Source organism: Sebastes fasciatus, chromosome 5 (assembly GCF_043250625.1).
Source record: "Sebastes fasciatus isolate fSebFas1 chromosome 5, fSebFas1.pri, whole genome shotgun sequence".
Lineage (NCBI taxonomy): Eukaryota > Metazoa > Chordata > Actinopteri > Perciformes > Sebastidae > Sebastes > Sebastes fasciatus.
The window spans coordinates 1,104,946-1,132,729 of NC_133799.1; the positions used below are offsets into that span (position 1 = coordinate 1,104,946).

The following is a 27,784-nucleotide window of genomic DNA, read 5'->3' on the forward strand; positions in this document are numbered from 1 at the left end:
ATATTCTCCCTGAGCTCAGAGAGAGATGATAAAGATAACCTCAGCATCTGCAGCTTTTACTGCAACAACAGACAGACATTGACCTTTTAACACTTTCATCCTTTATCACCCGACCCCAAAACTCTGAGCCGCTAGAGAAGAACGCAGGTCGAATGCAACGACAATATCAAAATTGAAGACTGAGAGTGCCGTAACCTTCTTGGTTTCTGTCCGTCGCCATCTTGGTTTCTGTCCGTCGCCATCTTGGTTTTTGGCCGTCGCCATCTTGGTTTCTGTCCGTCGCCATCTTGGTTTCTGGCTGTCGCCATCTTGGTTTTTGGCCGTCGCCATCTTGGTTTCTGTCCGTCGCCATCTTGGTTTCTGGCTGCCGCCATCTTGGTTTTTGGTCATCGCCATCTTGGTCTCTGGCCGTCGCCATCTTGGTTTTTGTCTGTCGCCATCTTGTTTTTTGGCCGGCGCCATCTTGGTTTCTGGCCGTCGCCATCTTGGTTTTTGGCTGTCCCAGACTGGACACCGCCGTGGTAGCAACCTGTCAATCACCAGGTAGCCCCGCCCTAAAGCATCCCCTGCTTTATGGTCTATCTGACTCTAAATGGGACCATCATTTACTAAATGAACATCATGCTGTATTGAAGACTTGAAACTAGAGATTGAGACCATAAACTCATGTTTACAATGTTTACTGAGGTAATAAATCAAGAGAGAAGTAGGCTCATTTTCTCATAGACTTCTATACAACCAGAGGAGTCGCCCCCTGCTGGCTGCTAGAGAGAACGCAGGTTGAATGCAACGACAATATCAAAATTGAGGACTTGAGACATTTTTATTAAGCAAAGATTACATTTTCCTGAACAGACAGACGGGTAGCAAAAGATAAATACTTTATTATTATCATTTCTATTTTGTTCACAAGTAGCCACGGTGCTAAGATGATATGTGTGTATCTTAAAACTTAAAATAAGTTGTTGCTGTTTAGAGAATAGAGACAAACAACTCTGTCTATTAGATATCCAGATTAATACTCCGGGACGTAACATCTACAATGTAGAACGTGAAGCTTGCAGGAGGCCGACCTTGTGACCAAAATACAAATGAGAAACCATCAAATGGAGCTCAGATGTGTTGGAGGCTGTGAGGCTTCCTGTGTGGAGTTTCCAGCTTCATTCCGGCACAAAGAAAACCGTGAAGCCAAAATCTGAGAACAGACAGAACCTATAAAACAAGATGGACAGACTGAGCCGTCAGAATGTGAACAACATGCCACAAAGAGGCACCGTGTGCAAAAACAGACCTCATAAATATCATCTCCACCCACACGAGATGCTCCTCATGAACAAATACAGCTTCAGCATCGTAGGAACACTCTCAGATCTCTTATCCAGTGTTAAGGCACATATACTATTGCTTACAAAATACAGAATATATAAATGATCTTTGGTAAATGATACACTTTATAAAAATGTACACAAGAGATACAACAATTATAAAATATTAAAGGTGCTGCTGCTTCAAATGCTCAACGATATAGACCCTTTTTACAGCTGACGTCATGATGAGGTCACGCTGTTACACGGAGGCTAAACTAAGGAAAGACTGGAGGCTAACTAACGCTAGCAGTGGGCTAACATTAGCTGGAGGCTAAACAAAGGAAAGACTGGAGGCTAACGCTAGCAGTGGGCTAACATTAGCTGGAGGCTAACCAAAGGAAAGACTGGAGGCTAACGCTAGCAGTGGGCTAACATTAGCTGGAGGCTAACCAAAGGAAAGACTGGAGGCTAACGCTAGCAGTGGGCTAACATTAGCTGGAGGCTAAACAAAGGAAAGACTGGAGGCTAATGCTAGCAGTGGGCTAACATTAGCTGGAGGCTAACCAAAGGAAAGACTGGAGGCTAATGCTAGCAGTGGGCTAACATTAGCTGGAGGCTAACCAAAGGAAAGACTGGAGGCTAACGCTAGCAGTGGGCTAACATTAGCTGGAGGCTAACCAAAGGAAAGACTGGAGGCTAACACTAGCAGTGGGCTAACATTAGCTGGAGGCTAAACAAAGGAAAGACTGGAGGCTAACGCTAGCAGTGGGCTAACATTAGCTGGAGGCTAAACAAAGGAAAGACTGGAGGCTAATGCTAGCAGTGGGCTAACATTAGCTGGAGGCTAACCAAAGGAAAGACTGGAGGCTAATGCTAGCAGTGGGCTAACATTAGCTGGAGGCTAACCAAAGGAAAGACTGGAGGCTAACGCTAGCAGTGGGCTAACATTAGCTGGAGGCTAACCAAAGGAAAGACTGGAGGCTAACGCTAGCAGTGGGCTAACATTAGCTGGAGGCTAAACAAAGGAAAGACTGGAGGCTAATGCTAGCAGTGGGCTAACATTAGCTGGAGGCTAACCAAAGGAAAGACTGGAGGCTAACATTAGCTGGAGGCTAAACAAAGGAAAGACTGGAGGCTAACGCTAGCAGTGGGCTAATATTAGCTGGAGGCTAACCAAAGGAAAGACTGGAGGCTAATGCTAGCAGTGGGCTAACATTAGCTGGAGGCTAAACAAAGGAAAGACTGGAGGCTAATGCTAGCAGTGGGCTAACATTAGCTGGAGGCTAACCAAAGGAAAGACTGGAGGCTAACGCTAGCAGTGGGCTAACATTAGCTGGAGGCTAAACAAAGGAAAGACTGGAGGCTAATGCTAGCAGTGGGCTAACATTAGCTGGAGGCTAACCAAAGGAAAGACTGGAGGCTAACGCTAGCAGTGGGCTAACATTAGCTGGAGGCTAAACAAAGGAAAGACTAGAGGCTAATGCTAGCAGTGGGCTAACATTAGCTGGAGGCTAACCAAAGGAAAGACTGGAGGCTAACATTAGCTGGAGGCTAAACAAAGGAAAGACTGGAGGCTAACGCTAGCAGTGGGCTAATATTAGCTGGAGGCTAACCAAAGGAAAGACTGGAGGCTAATGCTAGCAGTGGGCTAACATTAGCTGGAGGCTAAACAAAGGAAAGACTGGAGGCTAATGCTAGCAGTGGGCTAACATTAGCTGGAGGCTAACCAAAGGAAAGACTGGAGGCTAACGCTAGCAGTGGGCTAACATTAGCTGGAGGCTAACCAAAGGAAAGACTGGAGGCTAACGCTAGCAGTGGGCTAACATTAGCTGGAGGCTAACCAAAGGAAAGATTGGAGGCTAACAAGGAATAAAAACCTTTTCACATCCGAGCAACAATCCTCAAAGGCGATTCTAAAATAATGCTTCCAAAGTGCAAATTTAAAACTTTAAAGCCGCATCTTTTGACATGTTTTGGTTTTCCAGCCGAGCTCCAGCAGAACAGAAGAGAAAGTCATCAGCACACGAGACAGTTAAAGGGTTGGAGAAGGACCTTCAAGTAAAGGCAGCTTGTTGTTAACCTACTGGATGGACAGCGCTTAAAGGAATAGTTTCACATTCTGGGAAATACCATTTAACTTTCTGACTGAAAGTTACGTAAGAACATTGATACCAATCTCATGTCTGCGTGCTAAACATGAGGCTACAGCTAGGAGACAGTTAGCTTAGCTTAGCATAAAGACTAAAAACAGCAGTATATAAAATAAATCTGCGTAGCATCACCTCTAAAGATCACTAATTAACATGTTATATCTTCTTTATGGAATCAGTATAAAAACAACACTCTGTGGTTTTACAGGGTTTTAAGCCGGACTGTTTGTCGGCCGGGTGCAGTGACTTCTGGAGTTTTCACAGTGACAACAAGACTCAAGTGTTTGAATGGATTAAACGAACAATAAAATGCTGATTAGTGAGTTTAGAGGTGCTGGTAGGCAGATTAGGTTAGCTTTGGATGGAGCTAGCTGCTAGCCAGGCTAGCCTCTGGCTTCGTATATAACGAGTGGCATCAATGTTCCCATGTAACTCTCAGTAATAAACAGACTGTATAAAAAGTGGACCGCCGTTTTGAAGCCTCGAGTTCGACTTTTTGGCCATCGCCATCTTGTTTTTTTACCGCCTCCATCTTGGTTTTTGGTCGACTAGTTTTTGGCCTTCGCCATCTTGGTTTTCAATCGTCGCCATCTTGGTTTTAAACCGTCGCCATCTTGGTTTTAAATCGTTGCCATCTTGGTTTTAAATCGTCGCCATCTTGGTTTTAAACCGTCGCCATCTTAGTTTTTGGTCGTATGGTTTTTGGCCGTCGCCATCTTGGTTTTAAACCGTCGCCATCTTGGTTTTTGGTCGTATGGTTTTTGGCCGTCGCCATCTTGGTTTTAAACCGTCGCCATCTTGGTTTTTGGTCGTATGGTTTTTGGCCGTCACCATCTTGGGGTTTAGCCGTTGCCATTTTGGTTTTTAACCGTCGGCCATCTTGTTTTTTTGCAACCAGAGGTGACACGAGAGGGCGGAGCTAAGTACAACTGAACGCTGAATAAAACATTTTTAGGCGACCAAAATGTCGTAGTTGTGAGACGAAAACACGGACAACTCCCAGACCGGACAACGCCGTGGTAGCGACCTGTCAATCAGCAGGTAGCCCCGCCCTAAAGCATCCCCTGCTTTATGGTCTATCTGACTCTAAATGGGACCATCATTTACTAAATCAACATCATGCTGTATTGAAGAAGACTTGAAACTAGCAATTGAGACCATAAACTCATGTTTACAATGTTTACTGAGGTAATAAATCAAGAGAGAAGTAGGCTCATTTTCTCACAGACTTCGATACAGCCAGAGGAGTCGCCCCCTGCTGGCTGCTAGAGAGAATGCAGGTTTAAGAAACTTCAGCTTTGACTGCGGAGGTTGACGCCAAAACACATATTTCCCACAATGTCAAACTATTCCTTTAAAATGAAACTGGCACTGTTGAAACAGATCTAAAGAGTCAGTGGACACACACACACACACACACACACACACACACACACACACACACACACACACACAGCATCATTACTGGTAGAAAGACTGGGATTAACTCTGATAATGAACGATGATATCTAAAGTGAACAGCTCTCATAACTATTCAGTGGAATGTTTCAGTATGACAGAAGAGAAACGGACGAATCCAGCAACCAGACTGAAACGTGCACTGATTCACGTAAAGATAAAACTCTTTAAGGATCTGCACTGAGACGCGTTTCTCTGTTCAGGAATACGATTCATGACCGTCTGAAGGCATTTACAGGCGAAGCTGAAGAAGAAGAGGAAGATAAACTGTCTCCTCTTCATCACGTTAAACCTGATCAACTACTGAGATGCATCTTTGAGATTTACAGGATTAAAAAACAAACTAAAAAAAGGAACGGGAGATATTTCCAGTTCTTCCATCTTCAAAACCTCAAAAATATAAAGTACCTATTTATAAAAGAATCTCCTTAAAAGTACAATAACATTATAAACATTTGTTTTTCTTAAAAATCGTGCAAATTGGAGTCTTTAAGACTGAGAGACATCACAAAGTGGTGTGCAGTGAGTCTGTCCTCTGTGCTGCTGGATGAACGCTGTGGTCAGACGGGAGTCTTTCCTCCGACGTCCTCGTGTATTTGACACACTGGGCGTCTCCGTCAGCGGGCAGGTTGAGCTGGACGCTGCCCGTCTGAGACAGCAGCGGTGTGGAGGTGATCCAGCTGGACAGACTCAGATCGGACATCTCTAAAGTTTTATCGAGACAGTCTTTGGTGGAAGGCGGCGGCGGAGGCGTCGGCGGAGGCAGCGGCGGCGACGGCGGCTCCCCTGAGAGCTGAGGAGCGTCTTTGGTATAAGGAAGTGTGTCTTTATCTGTGGGACAGATGCCCCTCTCAGTGTCTGAGGGCCCCAGCGGGCGTCCCCGTCCATCTGTCTGTAAACGGGGCCACTGCGTCGTGTCGGAGACGCTCCTCTGGTGTGTTCTATTCCAACCTGTCGGCGAAGGCTTGCTGAGCGACAGGAAGGGAGGCTCGGGGCTGAGCGGCGACCCCGCCTTGACCCCGCTGAGGCTCAGAATATTCCTGCGGGTTTCGGCGGGGAGTTTATCCAACTGTCTTCCAACTTGGACGGGGTTGGGAAACAGCGTGCCCTGACACGCCCTGTAGAAGTATCTGGAGAGGAAAGCAGAGCCAGACATCAGGAGAGGAACGCTGGAACGCTGCTGGATAAACACGGAACACATCTGGTACGGATAGAAGCCGCCGCACGGCTCAGAAATATCTGGGCGGGTGTTGTTACCTGGGCAGCAGCGCCGCTACCGGCGTGACGACACAGAGCAGGTAGAAGAGCGGGTCCTGCAGCAGCCTCTGCATGGTCCAGTACGGGTTGGAGGGCGAGTAGCAGGTGGGACAGGAGGCGTTGTAGCACAGAGCCACGGTGAAGAACAACGCCGTACTGAAGGCGATGGACAGCCAGTTCATCCACGTCTACACGGGAAACACACAACCACAAGAACTGACTATTATTATTATTGTCATTTTTTGTGGGAAACATTGATTTAGTTTTCTAAAATAATTACAACAGATCAGGACGAACATTAAAATTATTTAAAAAATCTAAAACATAAAAAATTAAAAGTCAGTTCTTACATATTTAAGATTATTATTTAATTTGTCTTATAGGCTCTGTAACTATAGAATTTCTTAAAATGCAAATAAATAAATACAATAAAATAAAACAAATGGTGCATTATCTGTCAACTATATCCTATGAATTAATATTTATGTAATAAGTTATTTTATTTGTTTTTTTATTTCTTATTATTATTATTTTCTCTCATTGATTATTATTTTTATCTTATTTGTATTTTATTCTATTTTGTCTTATAGGCTCTGTGACTATACAATATCTTAAAATGCAAATAAATAAAATAAATGGTGCATTACCTGTTAACTATATTCTATGAATTGATATTTATGTAATCAGTTATTTTATTTTTTAATTTCTGCTTATTTTCTTCTCATCTGTTTCATTAATTATTATTTTATTTATATCTTATTTTATTTTGTCGTAGGCTTGGTGACTATAGAATTTCTTAAAATGCAAATAACAAAATAAATAAAATAAAATAAATGGTGCATTACCTGTCAACTATTTTTTTCTCCTCTTATTATTTTATTTTGTATTATTTGTATTTTATTCTAGTAGGCTCTGTAACTATAGAATTTCTTGAAATGCAAATAAATAAATAAAATAAAATAAAATAAATGGTGCATTAAATTGACCTTCATAACTTCATACCATGGAAACGTCTACAAGGAAATAATATTAGTAACAGCAAGTTAGTCGACCCAATGAACGAAAGAAAGAAAAATAGAATTCATAGACATAAGATGGAAAATAAAACCTGTTTTTGTGAATGGAGTCTGGTGGCTTTGAAGAGAGCGTGCGTAACGGCTTCAGTTCCCCGTCAGAAAGGGCTGTCTGACAGCGAGGTAAAGAGGTGGAAATATTCTAAATATAGCGAACACTTAAACTGATATTGATTATTTTAGGTTTCTAAAATATGTTTTGCTGCTGCCTCCATCCACAGCTGTACATTACTTTGCTCCCGTGCTGGTTCTCCTGTCTGTTTCTCCAAACTCCATCTACTGTAGTAACACACTGACTCTGGAGAAGAAGCTCATAGAACACCTGAACTGTCCCTTTAAGACGAGGAGTCATCACACACATATTGTTTATGGAGATATGAGCCGAGCTGACGTGCTGACAGACGTCTGACGGGCTGAATTATAGAAAACGCTGCGGCGGCGTATCGTCCTCCTGACACACACACAATCACATAATTAATTACAGCCTCACAGAGCGCTGCCTGCTGTCAGCCGCGATACCTTTAACTTTACCCATCATGCATTATGCTCCCGGAGGGTGGACGCTGCTCGCCGTGAACTCGTCTCTGCACGTCCAGCAGGGCAGTTAGAGAAAAGGACATTATTCATGCAGGCTAAATTTACAGCCTGGGCGTGATGGAAGAGAGTCTGGTCCAACGCAGGCTCATAAATATAAAATGGCTCATGACCAGGACCGCCGGGCCGTTTACCAGAACCGCGGCTGGATACCGGAGAACAGAACCGAGGCAGGAGGGAGTGGGGGGGGGGTAAACAGGTATCTGTGTGGAGAGGTGGTGAGCTGAGATGGTGGAGACAGTTTACAGACGGACCTGGACACGCTGTCAGGATGATATATTCAATCTAATCAGCTGGAGTTAAATATCCATGTGAGCCGTCATACCGGCGCTCCTCTCACAGAGCAGGACGACGATGATGATGATGATGATGATGATGTCAGAGAGAGAGAAGAAGCAGTTCTGACAGAGAGAGAGAGAGACGACCATCTCTTACCCAGGTTTTGGTCTCAATGCCGAGATGAACCAGGATGGTGAGCAGAGCCAGGGTGGTGATGGGAGTTCCCCACGTAAACAGATCCACGTCAGAGTCGGCATACGCCTGGGAGGAAGAGGAGGAGGAGGAGGAGGAGGAGGAGGAGGAGGAGGAGGAGGAGGAGGGGGAGGAGGAGGAGGAGGAGGAGGAGGAGGAGGGGAGGAGGAGGAGGAGGAGGAGGAGGAGGAGGAGGAGGAGGGGGAGGAGGAGGAGGAGAAGAAGAAGAAGAAGAAATACAAGAAGAAGAAGAAGAAGAAGAAGAAGAAGAAGAAGAAGAAGAAGAAGAAGAAGAAGAAGAAGAGGGGACGGGTTGAACAGAGTCAGTCAGATCAGTAGCGGACCGATGGAGTGAAGACGAGCTGATGAATGAACAGCAGACTTACGAAGTAGGGGATGAAGAAGCAGATGAGACTTTGGTAGAAGGCGTCGATCATGTTCATCCAGAACATGTATGGCTTATATTCCTGCAGGTTCAAACACATTAACACTCATCAGACTCAGACAGAAGATTTTAGACTCCTAAACATAATCGATATCAGTTTAAGTGTACGCTGTATTTAGAGTATTTCACCTCTTCACCTCGCTGTCAGACAGCCCTCTCTGACGGGGAACTGAAGCCGTTATATCGCTCTCTTCAAAGCCACCAGACTCCATTCACAAAAACAGTGATTTAACCTCTCAGAACACAGGAGTAGCTGGTCTACAGCTGCCCAATGGTACAATCCCATTGGCTTTTTATCGAAGGAACCCAGGGCGATGCTAACTTCCTGGTTGGCCTACAAAAAAAATCTGTCTTCCCTGCAGCTCTCTAAAGCGTGACACACTGAAGTCACACAATAACACACACAAACAGACCAGAATACTGTGTTCTGAGAGGTTAAATTACTGTTTTTGTGAATGGAGTCTGGTGGCTTTGAAGAGAGAATAGATAACGACTTCCCGTCAGAAAGGTCTGTCTGACAGCGAGGTCAAATACTCTAAATATAGCGTACACTTTAAACTGATATTGACCTCCATCTACTGCAGGGAATACACGGACTATGGAGAAGAACCTCACACACTTCAAGACATCCAAACTATCCCTTTAACTCTCTGGAGAACGTAAACGTCTGTACAAGATTTCACAGCAATCCTTCAAACTGTTGTTGAGATATTTCAGTCTGGACCAGAGTGATGGATCGACCGCCAGATCAGTAAAAATACCACATTAGACACTTTCCTCCAAACATACCTCTTCTACTCTGAACCCTAGACACATCACAGACATCTAATCAGAATAGCTTTACTCAGTTACATCTCAGGCCTTTATCAGCAGACAACTCAACCATCTCAAAGAGAAATCCATCTGTAAAAAGAAGCTCAATAAAATAGTTTTGCTGAATTAGATTTTGTATATACTGTCTGATCTTCTTTAATCACAGATGTTTCTCCACTAAGAGAAGAAGAAGAGGGATAAATAGACGAGTGGTACCGGACCTCAGAGTTCTGGCCGTTGACGTAGAGCTGAGGTAGTTGTTGCAGCGTCTCTGCAGACACGTCTTTGTCCAGCGTGCCGGTGATGAGTTGTGGGAAGGCGGAGAACATGAGGTTGAAGAAGATGAGATACCACTGGTCGATCATGGCCGAACCGGAGAACCCGCAATAGAACTGATACCAGAAGATGAGCGCTACGAACATCTGTAGGAACCAAAGAGATAGAACAGGGATGAGTTCACACGAGGAGGCCGGACAGCAACAACAAGAAAACTCAACACATATCTTTTTATTTGTCAACTACGGAGGCCCTGAGAGGCAAAAACAATAATCTGGTGATCCATTTGATCTAAATTATTTTCTCTCCTGTTTGTGACTTAAGAACAGTAAAAAAATGTTGTGTGAAAGTGTTTGTTGTTGTAATACTTATTCCGACCACTAAGTTCCGTTTTTTTTCTGTGAAAAAGGTGACATTTTATTTTTCCAGGCATGTTTTTCACTTGTTTCCAGTGTGAAAACAAGTGAAAAAAAAATTTAGGCTGATTTTTCTAAGTTAGGTTTTTTGTTTTTCTTTGGCTGTGTGTTTGTTGTTGTAATACTTATTTCAACCACTAAGTTCCTTTTTCTTTCTTTCTTTGAAACAGGCAATAATTCTTTATTTTCTGTGTCTCTTGGCTGTTTTTCTAAATTACTTTTTTTTGCCTCTGTGTGAAAACAGGTGAAATTTTTCTTTTCTTTTTTTTGTCATAATATTTATTCCGACCACTAAATTCCCTTTTTTTTCTGTGAAACAGGTGGAATTTTGTTTTTCTATTTTGACTATGACTTTTTTCTGACATTTTTCAGACTTTTTATTGGACATTTTTCTGAAGTTTGGAGCGTTATTTAACCTCCTTCATGACCAGCTAGTATGACATGGTTGGTACCGATGGATTCATCAGGTTTTATAGTTTCATATGATACCAGTATCTTCACTCCAGCTTTAAAACTGAGCCTCTTCCACCTCTTGTGGCCAAAATGAGTATTACAACAACAAACTTCACCTGGCAAAACTTTTTTTCTCACCTGTTTTCACAGATGAAAAAAAAAATTAAAGCAATTAGTAAATTCATCCTGGCAAAACAGATTTCATAAACAAGAGAGATAAACTATTTATATCAGACTTAGAAAATGAATTGTCAGGTTCCTCTCAGAGCTTCCGTACCTCTAAATCACATATTTCTATTATTTAACTGACTGTTGACATTCGTCTCTGAACTGATGAGACGAGTAGAAGCAGAAGTAAAAGCAGCTCACAGCGTTCTTGTAGAAGAAGTAGAGAATCATGTTGGCCAGTCGGGAGTAGCACCAGTGACCGTGGACCAGCAGGAGCTTCTGGAGGTACCGGAACCGAGGGAGGGCGAAGTCGCTCGCCATCACCGCCTGAGAAACACCAGAAACACACACAGAGAATCAGTCTCCATCCTGAACTCTCTCTATCGCCCTCACACCATCAACACACGTGAGTTATTAGGAGTCAACGGGAGGTAGTGGCTGACCCCGCCACACGCCCGCCTCTCTTTAATGAACCTTTAGTGAGAATCATCTTCATCGTTCCAAAGCAATAAACCCTTAAACGTTCCTCCAGGGATTCATCCTTCAGTCTCATCCATCAACATCTGAAACTGAACCCTCCCTGCAGCCACGCCAACGTTTAGAACTTACACTTAAACGGCGCCGCCCAACCCGTTATGAAACGTCTCAACTGTCTACGTCAGCCGTCAACGAGAGAAACAACAGCAGGCGCCTCGCTGAGCGGCGAGTTAACGTCTGATTACAGCAGCTGGTAACGGCTGCACGGGGGGGGGGGGGAGAACGGGGGTGTTAATCATAACGCAGAGCAGAAATGTGAGTCTCAGCACGCCGTGGCGTCCTGGAGAGTGACCGCCGTCTCATTAAGAGCAGGTCTGATTAACGGTGATTAATGTGGCAGCCCAGGTCAGGACAGGATACGGAGGCTGTAACAGATGTAGCCTCCCCTGGACGTTAATGGGGAATCTCCATCATTGTTCTACAGGATCACCTCTCTGGAACGGGAGCGAGGGGGGGGGCTTCTTCTCTAAACACGCTAACCGCCTTAGCCGTGGTGTCGGCCGTGACCTCGGAGCAGGAGAGGAGCCGGTGTGGATGGAGTCTAAAGCACTAGGCCCGATGGTCATAGTAGCACATTTTGCGTTCTAGTAGAACCCTGAAATATAAGTATGCACCAGAACATATTGATGTATAAAGAATAATAACAGATTACTATTCATCATTTCAGGGGTTATTTGGGATGTTTCGGGGTAATGCATATATTTAAAAAAAAAAAAAACACACGATGCATTCGAATACTGATTTGGACGTCGGTTACCATGGCAACAGTGGAATCTATGAAGCCTTCGGGGTCAGCCTTATAAAGCGCCTCCATAAAGAGTTCTGCTTCTCTGCAGGACGCGAGACAGAAACCTGCTGACTCAGCAACACTCAGCCGTTCTGTCAGGAGGACGATGAGTACGGAGGAAACACCGTTAACTCTTCTATTCCCCTTATCCTCCATCCTACAGCTCCTCTGAGCATCTCCCCCCCGGTGTCACCCTCTTCACCGGTCCCTCCCTCTCCCAGTCCCGTAAGCTCTGGTTCCTCCTCACCTGCATGCCCTCCTGGCCAGAGATGCCCACGCCAACATCCGCTACCTGGATCATGCTGACATCGTTGGCCCCGTCACCTGAGATTAATGAGATCAATGTAGAGAGAAGAGAACACAGAGAGGAGTCAGGAGGAGAGTTCACCAGCAGCCTGGAAGCAGAAAGGACGTTACTGAGGCTGTATTGTTGTATTATTGTGGATGTGGGAGGACCGTCAGTCTGTCACAGAGCTGTCAGATCAACTGTTATACGGTGTGTTTGTTATTCGCTGCTGTTCATCAGGTGTTCTTCATCAGATCTGGTTTTGTTTTTGAAGGCTGTGGAGATTTGTGTTTCTTCTGTTGGTGGGCAGACAGAGTTTTAAGGATTTTGTTTCCACGATAGTGAACCTGACTGGAGTCGGCTCAATATGAGAGAGAGGTAGTTGGTGATGAGAGCTCACTCAGAGATTTGTGTTAGTCGGCTGTTCCAGTGAGATCAAATCTATCCAAACACACACTGGTACGGCAGCAACGGGCACGGAAACAGCCTCAACCAAAGACCTGAACTCAACAACGCTACCTCATGACCAGTAACCGCGGCAGTGCAACTGCAGGGCTGAGTGAACTCTTCCATTCTCCAGGAAACGTGCGGCAACGCGCTTCGAGTTCAGGCTGGTAGAGTACGCGCAGGGAGGCATCTGATTGGTTCTTTCCAAGCGGGCCGCGAGGCAGTGATTGGTAGACGTTTTGACAGGATTACAGCAGCTACTGATGACGACTCTTTTCCTTTTTCAGAGCTCATCAGTAACGGATCTCTGTCGTATGTTACATATGTTAAAGAGGAACAACGGCCGAACACTGATATTATTCTGGAGGCTAAACAACACCATGGAAACAAAATAATGCAACTTGCTGATGTGCGTGTAAACAGAGACTAACTGTCAGTGGCTGTTTGAACGGAGTACAGAATATAAATACACATGTTGTCACTTTCCGAATCGACTTCTAAGACCGGGGATCGCTCTGGTCCAGTGGACAGAACTTTAATAAACTAGAACTAGAACTGCTGGAAAACGACAGAAGTCAGAAGGTGTGACTCAGTTTGGTGACAACGCCACTACACGTGAAAAGAGACATCACGAAAAAAATGTGTGATTGGGAAAAAATGACTAGAGCTATATTATATTAGAGCTGCCGTCCGCTCAGAGGTGGAGATAAACATATAGACTCCAGTAGAGGGTGGAGGCTGGGATTAGAGCTCTGATAGATATTAGAGGTGTAGAATAGACATACAGACTCCAGTAGAGGCTGGAGGCTGGGATTAGAGCTCTGATAGATATTAGAGGTGTAGAATAGACATACAGACTCCAGTAGAGGCTGGAGGCTGGGATTAGAGCTCTGATAGATATTAGAGGTGTAGAATAGACATACAGACTCCAGTAGAGGCTGGAGGCTGGGATTAGAGCTCTGATAGATATTAGAGGTGTAGAATAGACATACAGACTCCAGTAGAGGGTGGAGGCTGGGATTAGAGCTCTGATAGATATTAGAGGTGTAGAATAAAGTATTCCTGCTAACAGAAGCAATGACAGGAAAACACTGCGCTGGCAGAAGCAGGATTCTCCTGAGAGCAGCAGGAACAAATAAATATATAAATGAATGTAAAGCGGAGAGAAGTCACAGTGACTCCTCATGTCACCCTCCGTCAGACTGCAGCTTCATTAAACTACAGGCTTTAATTACTAAGGTGTCCTATAATAATAACAGAGAGAGGTGTTTATGATGAGTGGGCACTTCTTTCTAACATCTCAAAGTCATATTGACTCTGGAGTCGGACCACTGGAAGAAATATCAAACCGGTTTGATATTAAAGGAGCCGAGTGGAGGATTTAGAGATTCTATCTTCTCTCGTGTGTCGGAGAACTACGGTGGTCGACGTGAAAACGTGAAAGTCTCTCCAGAGCCAGAGTTTGGTTGGTCTGTTCTGAACAAGCCATAATTCACTCTCTATGATCTATTCTATATTGATGTGAAAAGATCTCCTTCTAACAAACAAACTAATTTGCGTTAACGTGTTATTATCACGTTAACTTTGACAGTCCTGAATAAAGCTTCAGCTCAGTCAGGTTGAAGTTACAGGAGAGTTTCTGAGTGTTTATTGAGTTGATGTTTCCATCAGTCAGCAGCTGTGAGCGGCGGCTCAGACGTCTTTTGATCCGTCTGGATGCTACTGGATCTCACAACCTGGTGATCGCCTGAAGGTTCAATACTTTCATCTATTTAATAATAAGGAATTATTTACTCTGAATTGAGCTGATTTTAACCTCCAGTTTGTGTCTGACATCAAAAACACAAACATGACAAAACATCTGGACTGGAAAATATTTCATTTCCAGTCCAGGTTGTTTATTCCCTGAAATAAAAAGGTGTGTTAGTATCTGGACGTGTGTCTGGTGTGTCTGGTGTGTCTGGTGTGTCTGGTGTGTCTGGTGTGTCTGGTGTGTCTGGTGTGTCTGGTGTGCATGTTGACCTTCTACTCACCGATGGCGAGAGTCATGACCTTCAGCTTGTTCCGCACCAGTTTGACCACCATGCTCTTCTGCAGCGGCGTGGAGCGGCAGCACAGCACCGAGCGGCAGCTCCTCGCCACCGCCAGGAACTTATCCTCCAAACTCTTGTCCAGAGCGTAGGCCAGGGTCCGGCCGTCGATCACCAGGCCCAGCCGGAGCACCGTGAAGCCAGCGGTGTGGGGGGAGGAAGAGGAGGAGGAGGGATACAGCTCAAAGGGGCTGAAGCTACTGCTGAAGGTCTTGGCGGCGGGCTGGTCCGAGGAGCTGCAGAGGAATTTGGCCTGGATGTAGTGTAAACTCTCCTCCAGCAGCAGAGCACACGCCTCCTGGTTCAGAGACAGACACCGGGCGGACGGAGTTCAGGATCAGGGCTCTGACAGGTTTAATACAGAACTGCCCGACCTGCTGCACATCTGGCAGACAGATGTGCAGCAGGTCAGAACTAAACATCGCTGGTCAGTGAGGAACAGGACTATATCATGTTAATGGAATAGTTACATATTCACACTCTGATGGTGAGTTAGACGAGAAGATGGACACCACTCTCTTGTCTCTACAGTAAATATGACTTTCTCTTTGGACAGAGCCAGGCTAGCTGAGAGCAGTATTGATCTTCTCATCTGACTCTCTGCAAGAAAGCAAAGAAACTAATAAAACTATTCCTTTAAGAATATGAACATTACACATCTGGAGGGAAACAGCAGCTTACAGGATTTATCAATATTTGTATTTAACATGAACTAGATTTAGTCTCCAGCCCAAGTGATGTTTCTGATTTATATCTATTAGGACACGACTAAAGGCCCTTCACACCTACCGGGGTTCATCTGAACCAAACCACAATTACAGGTGTGAAACTTCTTAACGGGCGAACGACGGGACGTAGGTGATGAAGACGGGAGTCAGGTGATGACGACAGGACGTAGGCGATGACAACCGGACGGGGGCGATGATGGGACGTAGATGATGACGACAGGAGATAGGTGACGACGACGGGATGTAGGTGATGACGACGGGACGTAGGGGATGACGACGGGACGTAGGTGACGACGGGACGTAGGTGATGACGACGGGACGTAGGGGATGACGACGGGACGTAGGTGATGACGACGGGACGTAGGGGATGACGACGGGACGTAGGCGATGACAACCGGACGGGGGCGATGATGGGACGTAGATGATGACGACAGGAGATAGGAGATGACGACGGGACGTAGGTGATGACGACGTAGGTGACGATGACGGGATGTAGGTGATGACGACGGGACGTAGGGGATGACGACGGGACGTAGGGGATGACGGGACGTAGGTGACGACGACGGGACGTAGGTGACGACGACGGGACGTAGGTGATGACGACGGGACGTAGGGGATGACGGGACGTAGGTGATGACGACGGGACATAGGTGACGACGACGGGACGTAGGTGATGACGACGGGACGTAGGTGATGACGACGGGACGTAGGGGATGACGACGGGACGTAGGGGATGACGACGGGACGTAGGTGACGACGACGAGACGTAGGTGATGACGACGGGACGTAGGTGACGACGGGATGTAGGTGACGACGGGATGTAGGTGACGACGGGACGTAGGGGATGACGACGGGACGTAGGGGATGACGGGACGTAGGGGATGACGACGGGACGTAGGGGATGACGGGACGTAGGTGACGACGACGGGACGTAGGTGACGACGACGGGACGTAGGGGATGACGGGACGTAGGTGACGACGACGGGACGTAGGTGATGACGGGATGTAGGTGACGACGGGATGTAGGTGACGACGGGATGTAGGTGACGACGGGACGTAGGGGATGACGACGGGACGTAGGTGACGACGGGACGTAGGGGATGACGACGGGACGTAGGGGATGACGGGACGTAGGTGACGACGACGGGACGTAGGTGACGACGACGGGACGTAGGTGATGACGACGGGACGTAGGGGATGACGGGACGTAGGTGACGACGACGGGACGTAGGTGACGACGACGGGACGTAGGTGATGACGACGGGACGTAGGTGACGACGACGGGACGTAGGGGATGACGACGGGACGTAGGTGACGACGACGAGACGTAGGTGATGACGACGGGACGTAGGTGAGGACGATGGGACGTAGGCGATGACGATGGGACTTAGGCGAGGACAACGGGATGTAGGCGACAAAACGCAGGCGACAGGACAAAGGTGATGCTGGGATGTAGGCGAAGGCGACGAGACGTAGGCGATGACGGCGGGACTTAGGCGACGGGATGTAGGTGACGACGACAGGACACAGGTGGTGACGACGTGACGTTCAGGTGTGAAAAGGTCCTCAGAGTCTACAGGCGTGATGGCGTGATGGCGTGATGGCGTGATGGCGGCTCAGTGAGGCTGTACAGCGGTGCTGTTAGCTAAATGCTAACGTCAGAATGCTAACACTTGGTGGCTGAAACCCTTTCTTCTGCCGCTCACCTGAGAATCAGCGTTCAGCGTGAGGATCTCCTCCCCAGGGTCCAGCAGCTTGCAGGCGTACGCGATGTTGACGGCCGTTTCCTGTTTGTCTCCCGTCAGCACCCAGATCTGCAGGCCGGCCCTCCGCAGAGACTCGATGGTCTCCGGCACGCCGTCCTGCAGCCGGTCCTCGACGCCCGTCGCTCCTGTTGGTGAAGGAGCACGCCGGTGACAAACCCTCCAACATCAACACAGTATTAAAGTATAATCTGCAGCAGCATAGCCTGGCTCTGATCCATCCAGACTCCATTCAGAAAACAAGCATTTTAAAACATTTTAAGACGTCTGTCTTAAAATGTCTTAAAACATTTTAAGACAGACGTCTGCTTGTCGTCATGGTAACGGACCTGACAAAGCATGAATTCAGACTTTTTACTAATCAGCATCATGATGTAGTTATTTCAGCATCATTTTCATCTGTTTATTGATATTAAATCACAGCACATCTGTTTATTTTGGGTTCATACCACAGTAGAGACGTGTGGCTGCTAGATACAGTCAGTGCAATAGCGCTGTATGTGAATACAGCTCGCCGCCGGGTGACGTTATGAACCCAGACATGACAGTGTTTTGGCAGCAACAGTGGTTATTTCCTCCATGGTTGATGGAGGAAATAGAAGTTGTTGGTATCTATGGAGACAAGCTCCTCCTCCTCTCCGGCACAAAACACAAATGATACCGGCGGTCCAACTCACGCGAGTAAAGCCAGATGTTGTGAATGCAACAGTAGCGAGCCCTACGTCGCCTCTCACTGGTCTCCATGCAGTTCTTATCAAACCGTTTTCATCCCAAGCAACTTAGAAGTTGGCAGAAATGGCGGAAAGAAAAGTTGTTGGTATCTACGGAGACAAGCTCCTCCTCCTCTCCGGCGGTCCAACCCCCCCCACCCCCCCGAATAAAGCTAGACGACAATTACCTTCACTCTTGGTCTGAACACGGCAAAACTAACCGATGGAGGCAGCGGTAGACCAACTCCTGTGTTCTGAGAGGTTAAATTACTGTTTTCGTGAATGGAGTCTGGTGGCTTTGAAGAGAGCAAAGATAACGGCTTCAGTTCCCCGTCAGAAAGGGCTGTCTGACAGCGAGGTAAAGAGGAGAACATATTATAAATATACTGCAGCACTTAAACTGATATTAAATAATCTGATTATTAATTAAAAAAAACTCCTAATTATCTCTTTAAATAAATGAATGAATGAATGAATGAATGAATCAATCAATCAATCAATCAATCAATCAATCAATCAATCAATCAATCAATCAATCAATCAATAACTCAAAGTACCCAGAAGCTGGAGGTTTGTCTCCAGTCGCAGTGCCGAGTCAAAGAGCAGCTCCTCTCTTCCCTGGATGGCCGTCTCCGCCTCCAGGTGGCGCTGCAGCCAGCAGGCGTACTGCTCCTTACTCAGGACCTGACACATGAACACACACACACACACACACATATATATACATATATATATATATACATATATATATATATACATATACACACTATCGTCTGTTAAAGTAGTGGAGCAGCTTCTCCGACATGGCGGAGGAGGAACCAGCGGAGAACGTGAGACCTTGAGAAGCTGTTTTATCACGTCGGAGGATGTAATGAGGACAGAAACTAACAGGCTGGTAAAGAGACGCCGACTGCAGCTGAGACATGAAGAATGTGAAGTTCATGTGATCGTCAGCGCCGAGCAACAACCTGAAACATCCTCTACGACTTCTGAAGACGGGTTAAAGCCTCCACCACTGGATTTATATGATATTTCATATTTATTTGAGTCATTTCCATAAATTTATTTACTGGTGCTTTTACTTCCACTTGAGTACTAAACACGGGCGGGCGAAGTTAAAGGAAATCAAAATAAATGTAAAAATACTCCACTCAAAATAACTCTCAGCATAACCCAATATATCTATTACTAGGGATGCATCGATACCGATACCAGTATCAGGTATCGGGTCTGATACTGTGCTCATGTACTCGCAAAACGGCTCCGATACCACTTTACGGCAGCGTGATGTTAACCTCTCGTCACTATCTTTCGGGTCCTCACGCTCCACCTCCCCGACGGTGCTGGGGAGACGGGCCGGTGGTGTGCCCGACCCCGCGGGGCCGGGATCCCACCTCAGGCGGTGCGCGTCGGCCCTCACTTTCATTGCGCCACGGGGTTTTGCTTGCACCCTCTGACTGGCGTGTGCGTTAGACTCCTTGGTCCGTGTTTCAAGACGGGTCGGGTGGGCCGCAGACCCCTGACGCCTTTTACGTGGGCCGAGCCCCGCCCTGGGGGCACGACGCGGTCGGGGCTCTCTGAGGACAATCTGCCCCGGTCAACAGTCGCACCGGGAACAGGGGGCCCCGTTCCTCCCCGGCGGGGGAGTGAGGGCGCAGCGAGCCCTTTGTCCACGGTGCGGGGAGGTCTGGGCGGGGAGCGCCGTGAGCCACCTTCGCCCCGAGCCTTTCCAAGCCGACCTAGAGCCGGTGGCGGCGCACCGCCTCGTATGCTGGACTCCCCAGCCTGCCGCGTGTCGCTCACACCCTCCAGCTGGCTGTTAACGAGGCTCTTTAGACACAGAGAAGTACTCGTATCGGTACTCGTATCGGTACTCGTATCGGTACTCGTATCGGAGAGTAATCCCTAGTGGAGATCATTCTGGTCTCATCTGTGTTCTGATCAACAGTAGATAATGACAGACAGTTCTGGATCCCTCCTTGTTACCTTCTTAGCGATGCACAGCGTGCGGAGGCCGTCAGCGGCGTACAGGTTCAGGTAGGTCTGGGTCCGGCTGACGATCTTTTTCTGCCGTCTCCCTTTAGAGTTTCCTTTAAAAACAAAACAGACAGAACATTTTTTAGGGAATTTGCACAAGTGGTTCCAGACCGGCTTCTTCCACATGAAGCACATGGACGCCATCTGTCTTCACACCTAAACTAACCACCACGTCTGCTGCGCCTCGCCTCAATGTATTCAGACCGCTCAGCGAGCTGCGTCCGGACCACACCGAGCTAAATGACATCAATTATAGAAACATAACTCATCTGTTTCATTAACCGTATTAATGGTTTTAATGTGGTTGATTATTACATGTTGATTTAGAGGCTTTAAAGTGTCGTGTTCTGTAGTAGAGTCTTGGTTCTGTGTCTCTCTCTGGCAGGAGGACGGAGCTCCAACAGATCGGCGTTATCAGACTCAGCAGCCAACAGTCTGATCACTAATAACACAACAGCTCAGCTGAGAAGAACTCATTAACACTAAAAACATTTTATTTAATGTGATTAAAGATCAATTCAACACTGAGGCAGGTCTCATGTTTGAGTAACAGGGCTGTTAACTTGTTTACCTCTAGATCATGAAAAGAACGAGTAGAATCATCACTTCTAGGGACTTTTACTTTGGAAAATCTCTAAATGAATCCAGTGAATCCAATTCATGTTTGATTTTCAGCACGTATGTAGTCAGAGACGTCCTGAAGTCATTGACAGGTATTATTTATAATAAATATTATATAACTTCCCTCACAGTTTAGTGGTATTTTCACATGTAATGTAATGTTTTATACTTCTGGTGAATACAATCCATCAATCTGATTTCCATAGATGTATTTTGTATCTACAGTTCCCTTTGTTAACACCTTATTCTGGACATTACTTTTTACTTTTTTCTGACATTTTTGTTTTTTTACTTTTTTCTGTCATTTTTCGGGCTTTTTTCTGACATCTTTTTTTCTGACATTTTTGTAACATTTTTCTGACTTTTTTTTAAAAAACTTTTTTGGAGAAATTTTTCAGATGCGATAACGTTTCCTGTCTGTGACAGAGTTAGCATGCAGCTTTAGCTCTGCTCTGTCTGGCTCTGCTTTTCCTGTCAATGTGTGAAACCCAAAGTGTTTCCATCCTTTACTGCATTTTTTATTTATTATTAGCACATTATTCCGATAGTTGTAGGTTATAAAAAATCTGCGTCATGCAGAGCTAAACATCGGACGTTTTTCGGATATTTTCTGGACATGTTGTTTTTACTTTTCTGCTGACTTTTTTTTATTTATTTTTTTTAAAAAAGGACATTGTTTTTGTACTTTTTTGGACATTTGTCGAATATTGGATTTTTTTTTACTTTTCTTTGGTAATTTTTCAGACATTTTTCCGGACATTTTTCAGACATTTTTTTCGGACATTTGCCGGACATTTTATCGAACATCTTTTTTTGTAACATATTTTGGAATTTTTTCTAATTTTTCTGACTTTTTTTGGACATCTTTCGACTTTTTTCAGATACGATAACGTTTCCTGTCCGTGACAGAGTTAGCATGCAGCTTTAGCTCTGCTCTGTCTAGCTCTGCTTTTCCTGTCAACGTGTGAAACCCAAAGTGTTTCCATCCTTTACTGGATGTGTAGTGTTTACCACGCTGGATTTAACATGGGAGGGTGCAGGTCGTATCCACGACGACCCTCCAACGCTTTAGACTCTGAGGTTTGTTTTGGTTGACGGATACGGAACGGATATGACGTCACGTTACTCAGACTACCACAATAAAAGATATGACGTCACGTTACTCAGACTACCACAATAAAAGCGGTAACTTCCTTCCACCTCCACATAGACTCACATGAAGCAGATATATCCATTCTGGTGTTAAAAACATCTATTTAGAAATCATAATAAAAAAATCGCGATACATAGATGAATGGATTTTTCCCCACCCCTAATAAGTAATATGTCAGTTTCACCGTGTTCACTAATATTCTTGTTGTTTGTGACAGAAACTCTCTCTCCTCTGTGGATGTGAGAATTAAAAAGTCTTTCCAAGGAAACAGGAGTTTGACTAATACCTGGCGGCGTTACAGCCTGAGGTGGAACTTCACACAATGTTTATTTTTCCTTCTGCTGAAATTCGGAAAATCCACCTAAAATAGGATTTGTGTCCTGCATGTTGAAAGTTCCCTCAGGAGGTTGTTTTTTTACCACTAAACACTAAAGAGCAATGATTTTATGTGCAGCTCCCCGTTGGCGTCCTCTGTGGTGATGTAGTACTCATCCCAGCCAATGGGTGCACTTTATTCCACTGGTCAACAGGTGTAAAGAAACACACTAATGCACCAACAAAGGCAGAGAAGAAGAAGACTACAAGCACGTTTACATGGATTTAAACAATGTAGGTCACTGTAACTGTTCTATGAGGAAGGAAATACATTCAGCACGTTTGTTATGTTTCATTCACACCAAGAACCAAGTCCCAGATACGTCAGAAAACCAAACGCCGTCGTTTCTGGGTTCATACCGTCACCCGGCGGCGAGCTGTATTCACATACAGCTCTATTGCACTGACTGTATCTAGCAGCCACACGTCTCTACTGTGGTATGAACCCAAAATAAACAGATTGTGCTGTGATTTAATATCAATAAACAGATGAAAATGATGCTGAAATAACTACATAATAATGCTGATTAGTAAAAAGTCTGAATTCATGCTTTGTCAGGTCCGTTACCATGACGACAAGCAGGCAACTTTTAAAATGTTTGTTTTCTGAATGGAGTCTGGATGGATCAGAGCCAGGCTCTGCAGCTGCTCCATCAACACTCAACATAAAGTCATCTAGAGACGTTGTTGTTTCTACCAGAGAGTCTGTGGGGGTTCTACACAGAGTTTGGTCCGCTCTCTGGACAGAGATGATGGACTACATTTATTGGATTTTTTTTTACTTTTTTCGGGCATTTGTCAGATATTTTTCTGGCATTTTTCGGACATGTTTTTGACTTTATTGCCGGGCATTTGTCAGACATTTTTCAGAGGTTTTTTCAGAAATCTTTTGACATTTTTTCTGACATTTGATGTATTTTTTTGGACATTTTTCAGACATTTATTGGATTTTTATTAAATTTCTGACTTTTTTTCTTTTTTTTACATTTTTCTGACAAATTTTTTGACTTTTCGGACATTTGACGGATTTTTAAAAAAAAAATTTCAGACATTTATTGGACTTTTTTTTTTTTTTAGACTTTATTGGACATTTTTCAGCTTTTTTCGAACAATTTTTGGACTTTTTTCAGACATTTGTCGGATATCTTTAGAATATTTTTATGCCATTTTTCGGACAGGTCTCTGTACAGATATGATGTACTATCGTAGTTCTGGGTGACCACAGACACACACTAGATTTATTTCCTATTTCACCACACAGCGACACAACAATTCCTCGCTTGAGTTGAAATATTTCAACTCCCGTAAATAGGTGAATGATGCAAATTTCACGTCACATCATTCACGGTTGTGTCTATTCGCCTCTTTGCATTGACTTTGTGTGTAATAACGCCACGCGTAAAGTTCCCTTTGTTCTCTCTTGTGTGAATGCCCCATTCGACCTCAGGGACACTGAATGCAAACTCTACTACTAGAGCTCCTTTAAACCTACAATAAGTGATGTTTGTGAGGCCCTACACAGCCTCTAGTAACTCTCCTAACAAGCTGGCTCTGTTTCAGAGTTATTCCATCCACTGTTAATATGAACAAAAATGCCTATTGCAGCTTTAATTCTATTAATAATGAAAATAACTTGATTGTGTCAGAGAGTCAATCTGTCTGTTGTGTCATCATTATCTAAATATAATTAAATTCACGAACAGTGGAGGATTTTCTATCAGTGAAAAAGACAAATCAATGACATGAAGTTGTGTTTTAAGGTGGATTAGCTGTTAAACAGGAGTCTGCTGCAGCAGCGAGACTGGAGTTAAGTTGTGTTTTAAGGTGGATTAGCTGTTAAACAGGAGTCTGCTGCAGCAGCGAGACTGGAGTTAAATTGTGTTTTAAGGTGGATTAGCTGTTAAACAGGAGTCTGCTGCAGTGAGACTGGAGTTAAATTGTGTTTTAAGGTGGATTAGCTGTTAAACAGGAGTGTGCTGCAGTGAGACTGGAGTTAAATTGTGTTTTAAAGTGGATTAGCTGTTAAACAGGAGTGTGCTGCAGTGAGACTGGAGTTAAATTGTGTTTTAAAGTGGATTAGCTGTTAAACAGGAGTCTGCTGCAGTGAGACTGGAGTTAAGTTGTGTTTTAAAGTGGATTAGCTGTTAAACAGGAGTCTGCTGCAGTGAGACTGGAGTTAAATTGTGTTTTAAAGTGGATTAGCTGTTAAACAGGAGTGTGCTGCAGCAGTGAGACTGGAGTTAAATTGTGTTTTAAAGTGGATTAGCTGTTAAACAGGAGTGTGCTGCAGTGAGACTGGAGTTAAATTGTGTTTTAAAGTGGATTAGCTGTTAAACAGGAGTCTGCTGCAGCAGTGAGACTGGAGTTAAATTGTGTTTTAAGGTGGATTAGCTGTTAAACAGGAGTCTGCAGCAGTGAGACTGGAGTTAAATTGTGTTTTAAGGTGGATTAGCTGTTAAACAGGAGTCTGCAGCAGTGAGACTGGAGTTAAATTGTGTTTTAAGGTGGATTAGCTGTTAAACAGGAGTCTGCTGCAGCAGTGAGGCTGGAGTTAAATTGTGTTTTAAGGTGGATTAGCTGTTAAACAGGAGTCTGCTGCAGCAGTGAGACTGGAGTTAAATTGTGTTTTAAGGTGGATTAGCTGTTAAACAGGAGTCTGCTGCAGCAGTGAGACTGGAGTTAAGTTGTGTTTTAAGGTGGATTAGCTGTTAAACAGGAGTCTGCTGCAGCAGTGAGGCTGGAGTTAAATTGTGTTTTAAGGTGGATTAGCTGTTAAACAGGAGTCTGCTGCAGCAGTGAGACTGGAGTTAAATTGTGTTTTAAGGTGGATTAGCTGTTAAACAGGAGTCTGCTGCAGTGAGACTGGAGTTAAATTGTGTTTTAAGGTGGATTAGCTGTTAAACAGGAGTCTGCTGCAGTGAGACTGGAGTTAAATTGTGTTTTAAGGTGGATTAGCTGTTAAACAGGAGTCTGCTGCAGCAGTGAGACTGGAGTTAAATTGTGTTTTAAGGTGGATTAGCTGTTAAACAGGAGTCTGCTGCAGCAGTGAGGCTGGAGTTAAATTGTGTTTTAAGGTGGATTAGCTGTTAAACAGGAGTCTGCTGCAGCAGCGAGACTGGAGTTAAGTTGTGTTTTAAGGTGGATTAGCTGTTAAACAGGAGTCTGCTGCAGCAGTGAGACTGGAGTTAAATTGTGTTTTAAGGTGGATTAGCTGTTAAACAGGAGTCTGCAGCAGTGAGACTGGAGTTAAATTGTGTTTTAAGGTGGATTAGCTGTTAAACAGGAGTCTGCTGCAGCAGTGAGACTGGAGTTAAATTGTGTTTTAAGGTGGATTAGCTGTTAAACAGGAGTGTGCTGCAGTGAGACTGGAGTTAAATTGTGTTTTAAGGTGGATTAGCTGTTAAACAGGAGTGTGCTGCAGCAGTGAGACTGGAGTTAAATTGTGTTTTAAAGTGGATTAGCTGTTAAACAGGAGTCTGCTGCAGTGAGACTGGAGTTAAATTGTGTTTTAAAGTGGATTAGCTGTTAAACAGGAGTCTGCTGCAGTGAGACTGGAGTTAAATTGTGTTTTAAGGTGGATTAGCTGTTAAACAGGAGTCTGCAGCAGTGAGACTGGAGTTAAATTGTGTTTTAAGGTGGATTAGCTGTTAAACAGGAGTCTGCTGCAGCAGTGAGGCTGGAGTTAAATTGTGTTTTAAGGTGGATTAGCTGTTAAACAGGAGTCTGCTGCAGCAGTGAGACTGGAGTTAAATTGTGTTTTAAGGTGGATTAGCTGTTAAACAGGAGTCTGCTGCAGCAGTGAGACTGGAGTTAAGTTGTGTTTTAAGGTGGATTAGCTGTTAAACAGGAGTCTGCTGCAGCAGTGAGGCTGGAGTTAAATTGTGTTTTAAGGTGGATTAGCTGTTAAACAGGAGTCTGCTGCAGCAGTGAGACTGGAGTTAAATTGTGTTTTAAGGTGGATTAGCTGTTAAACAGGAGTCTGCTGCAGTGAGACTGGAGTTAAATTGTGTTTTAAGGTGGATTAGCTGTTAAACAGGAGTCTGCTGCAGTGAGACTGGAGTTAAATTGTGTTTTAAGGTGGATTAGCTGTTAAACAGGAGTCTGCTGCAGTGAGACTGGAGTTAAATTGTGTTTTAAGGTGGATTAGCTGTTAAACAGGAGTCTGCTGCAGCAGTGAGGCTGGAGTTAAATTGTGTTTTAAGGTGGATTAGCTGTTAAACAGGAGTCTGCTGCAGCAGTGAGACTGGAGTTAAATTGTGTTTTAAGGTGGATTAGCTGTTAAACAGGAGTCTGCTGCAGCAGTGAGGCTGGAGTTAAATTGTGTTTTAAGGTGGATTAGCTGTTAAACAGGAGTCTGCTGCAGCAGTGAGGCTGGAGTTAAATTGTGTTTTAAGGTGGATTAGCTGTTAAACAGGAGTCTGCTGCAGCAGTGAGACTGGAGTTAAATTGTGTTTTAAGGTGGATTAGCTGTTAAACAGGAGTCTGCTGCAGTGAGACTGGAGTTAAATTGTGTTTTAAGGTGGATTAGCTGTTAAACAGGAGTCTGCTGCAGTGAGACTGGAGTTAAATTGTGTTTTAAGGTGGATTAGCTGTTAAACAGGAGTCTGCTGCAGCAGTGAGACTGGAGTTAAATTGTGTTTTAAGGTGGATTAGCTGTTAAACAGGAGTCTGCTGCAGCAGTGAGACTGGAGTTAAATTGTGTTTTAAGGTGGATTAGCTGTTAAACAGGAGTCTGCTGCAGCAGTGAGACTGGAGTTAAATTGTGTTTTAAGGTGGATTAGCTGTTAAACAGGAGTCTGCTGCAGCAGTGAGACTGGAGTTAAATTGTGTTTTAAGGTGGATTAGCTGTTAAACAGGAGTCTGCTGCAGCAGTGAGGCTGGAGTTAAATTGTGTTTTAAGGTGGATTAGCTGTTAAACAGGAGTCTGCTGCAGCAGCGAGACTGGAGTTAAGTTGTGTTTTAAGGTGGATTAGCTGTTAAACAGGAGTCTGCTGCAGCAGTGAGACTGGAGTTAAATTGTGTTTTAAGGTGGATTAGCTGTTAAACAGGAGTCTGCAGCAGTGAGACTGGAGTTAAATTGTGTTTTAAGGTGGATTAGCTGTTAAACAGGAGTCTGCTGCAGCAGTGAGACTGGAGTTAAATTGTGTTTTAAGGTGGATTAGCTGTTAAACAGGAGTGTGCTGCAGTGAGACTGGAGTTAAATTGTGTTTTAAGGTGGATTAGCTGTTAAACAGGAGTGTGCTGCAGCAGTGAGACTGGAGTTAAGTTGTGTTTTAAGGTGGATTAGCTGTTAAACAGGAGTCTGCAGCAGTGAGACTGGAGTTAAATTGTGTTTTAAAGTGGATTAGCTGTTAAACAGGAGTCTGCAG

The 27,784-nt window shown here is 44.8% G+C and overlaps 1 protein-coding gene across 3 annotated transcripts in view; it reads right to left on the reverse strand.

Moving 5' to 3' along the window:
- Positions 1-804: 804 nt before the first annotated feature.
- The window catches only part of atp10a (ATPase phospholipid transporting 10A), a 56,735-nt gene continuing 29,755 nt past the window's right edge, over positions 805-27,784 (reverse strand). Inside the window, exons 11-22 of one of the 3 annotated variants that reach the window (XR_012594069.1) lie at positions 20,216-20,319; positions 18,787-18,913; positions 17,463-17,647; positions 14,972-15,326; positions 12,453-12,529; positions 11,083-11,208; positions 9,790-9,990; positions 8,697-8,777; positions 8,275-8,379; positions 6,173-6,360; positions 4,187-6,045; positions 805-4,017 (exon numbers count right to left, since the gene is read on the reverse strand). Coding sequence is in view for 1 of the 3 variants with exons in the window: in XM_074636733.1 (XP_074492834.1) it covers positions 5,421-6,045; positions 6,173-6,360; positions 8,275-8,379; positions 8,697-8,777; positions 9,790-9,990; positions 11,083-11,208; positions 12,453-12,529; positions 14,972-15,326; positions 17,463-17,647; positions 18,787-18,913; positions 20,216-20,319 (2,174 nt within the window). In the remaining 2 variants the exon portion in view is untranslated. Of the gene's footprint in view, positions 6,046-6,172; positions 6,361-8,274; positions 8,380-8,696; positions 8,778-9,789; positions 9,991-11,082; positions 11,209-12,452; positions 12,530-14,971; positions 15,327-17,462; positions 17,648-18,786; positions 18,914-20,215; positions 20,320-27,784 lie in introns of all 3 variants that reach the window. The other 2 variants (XR_012594068.1, XM_074636733.1) reach the window with 2 other exon arrangements.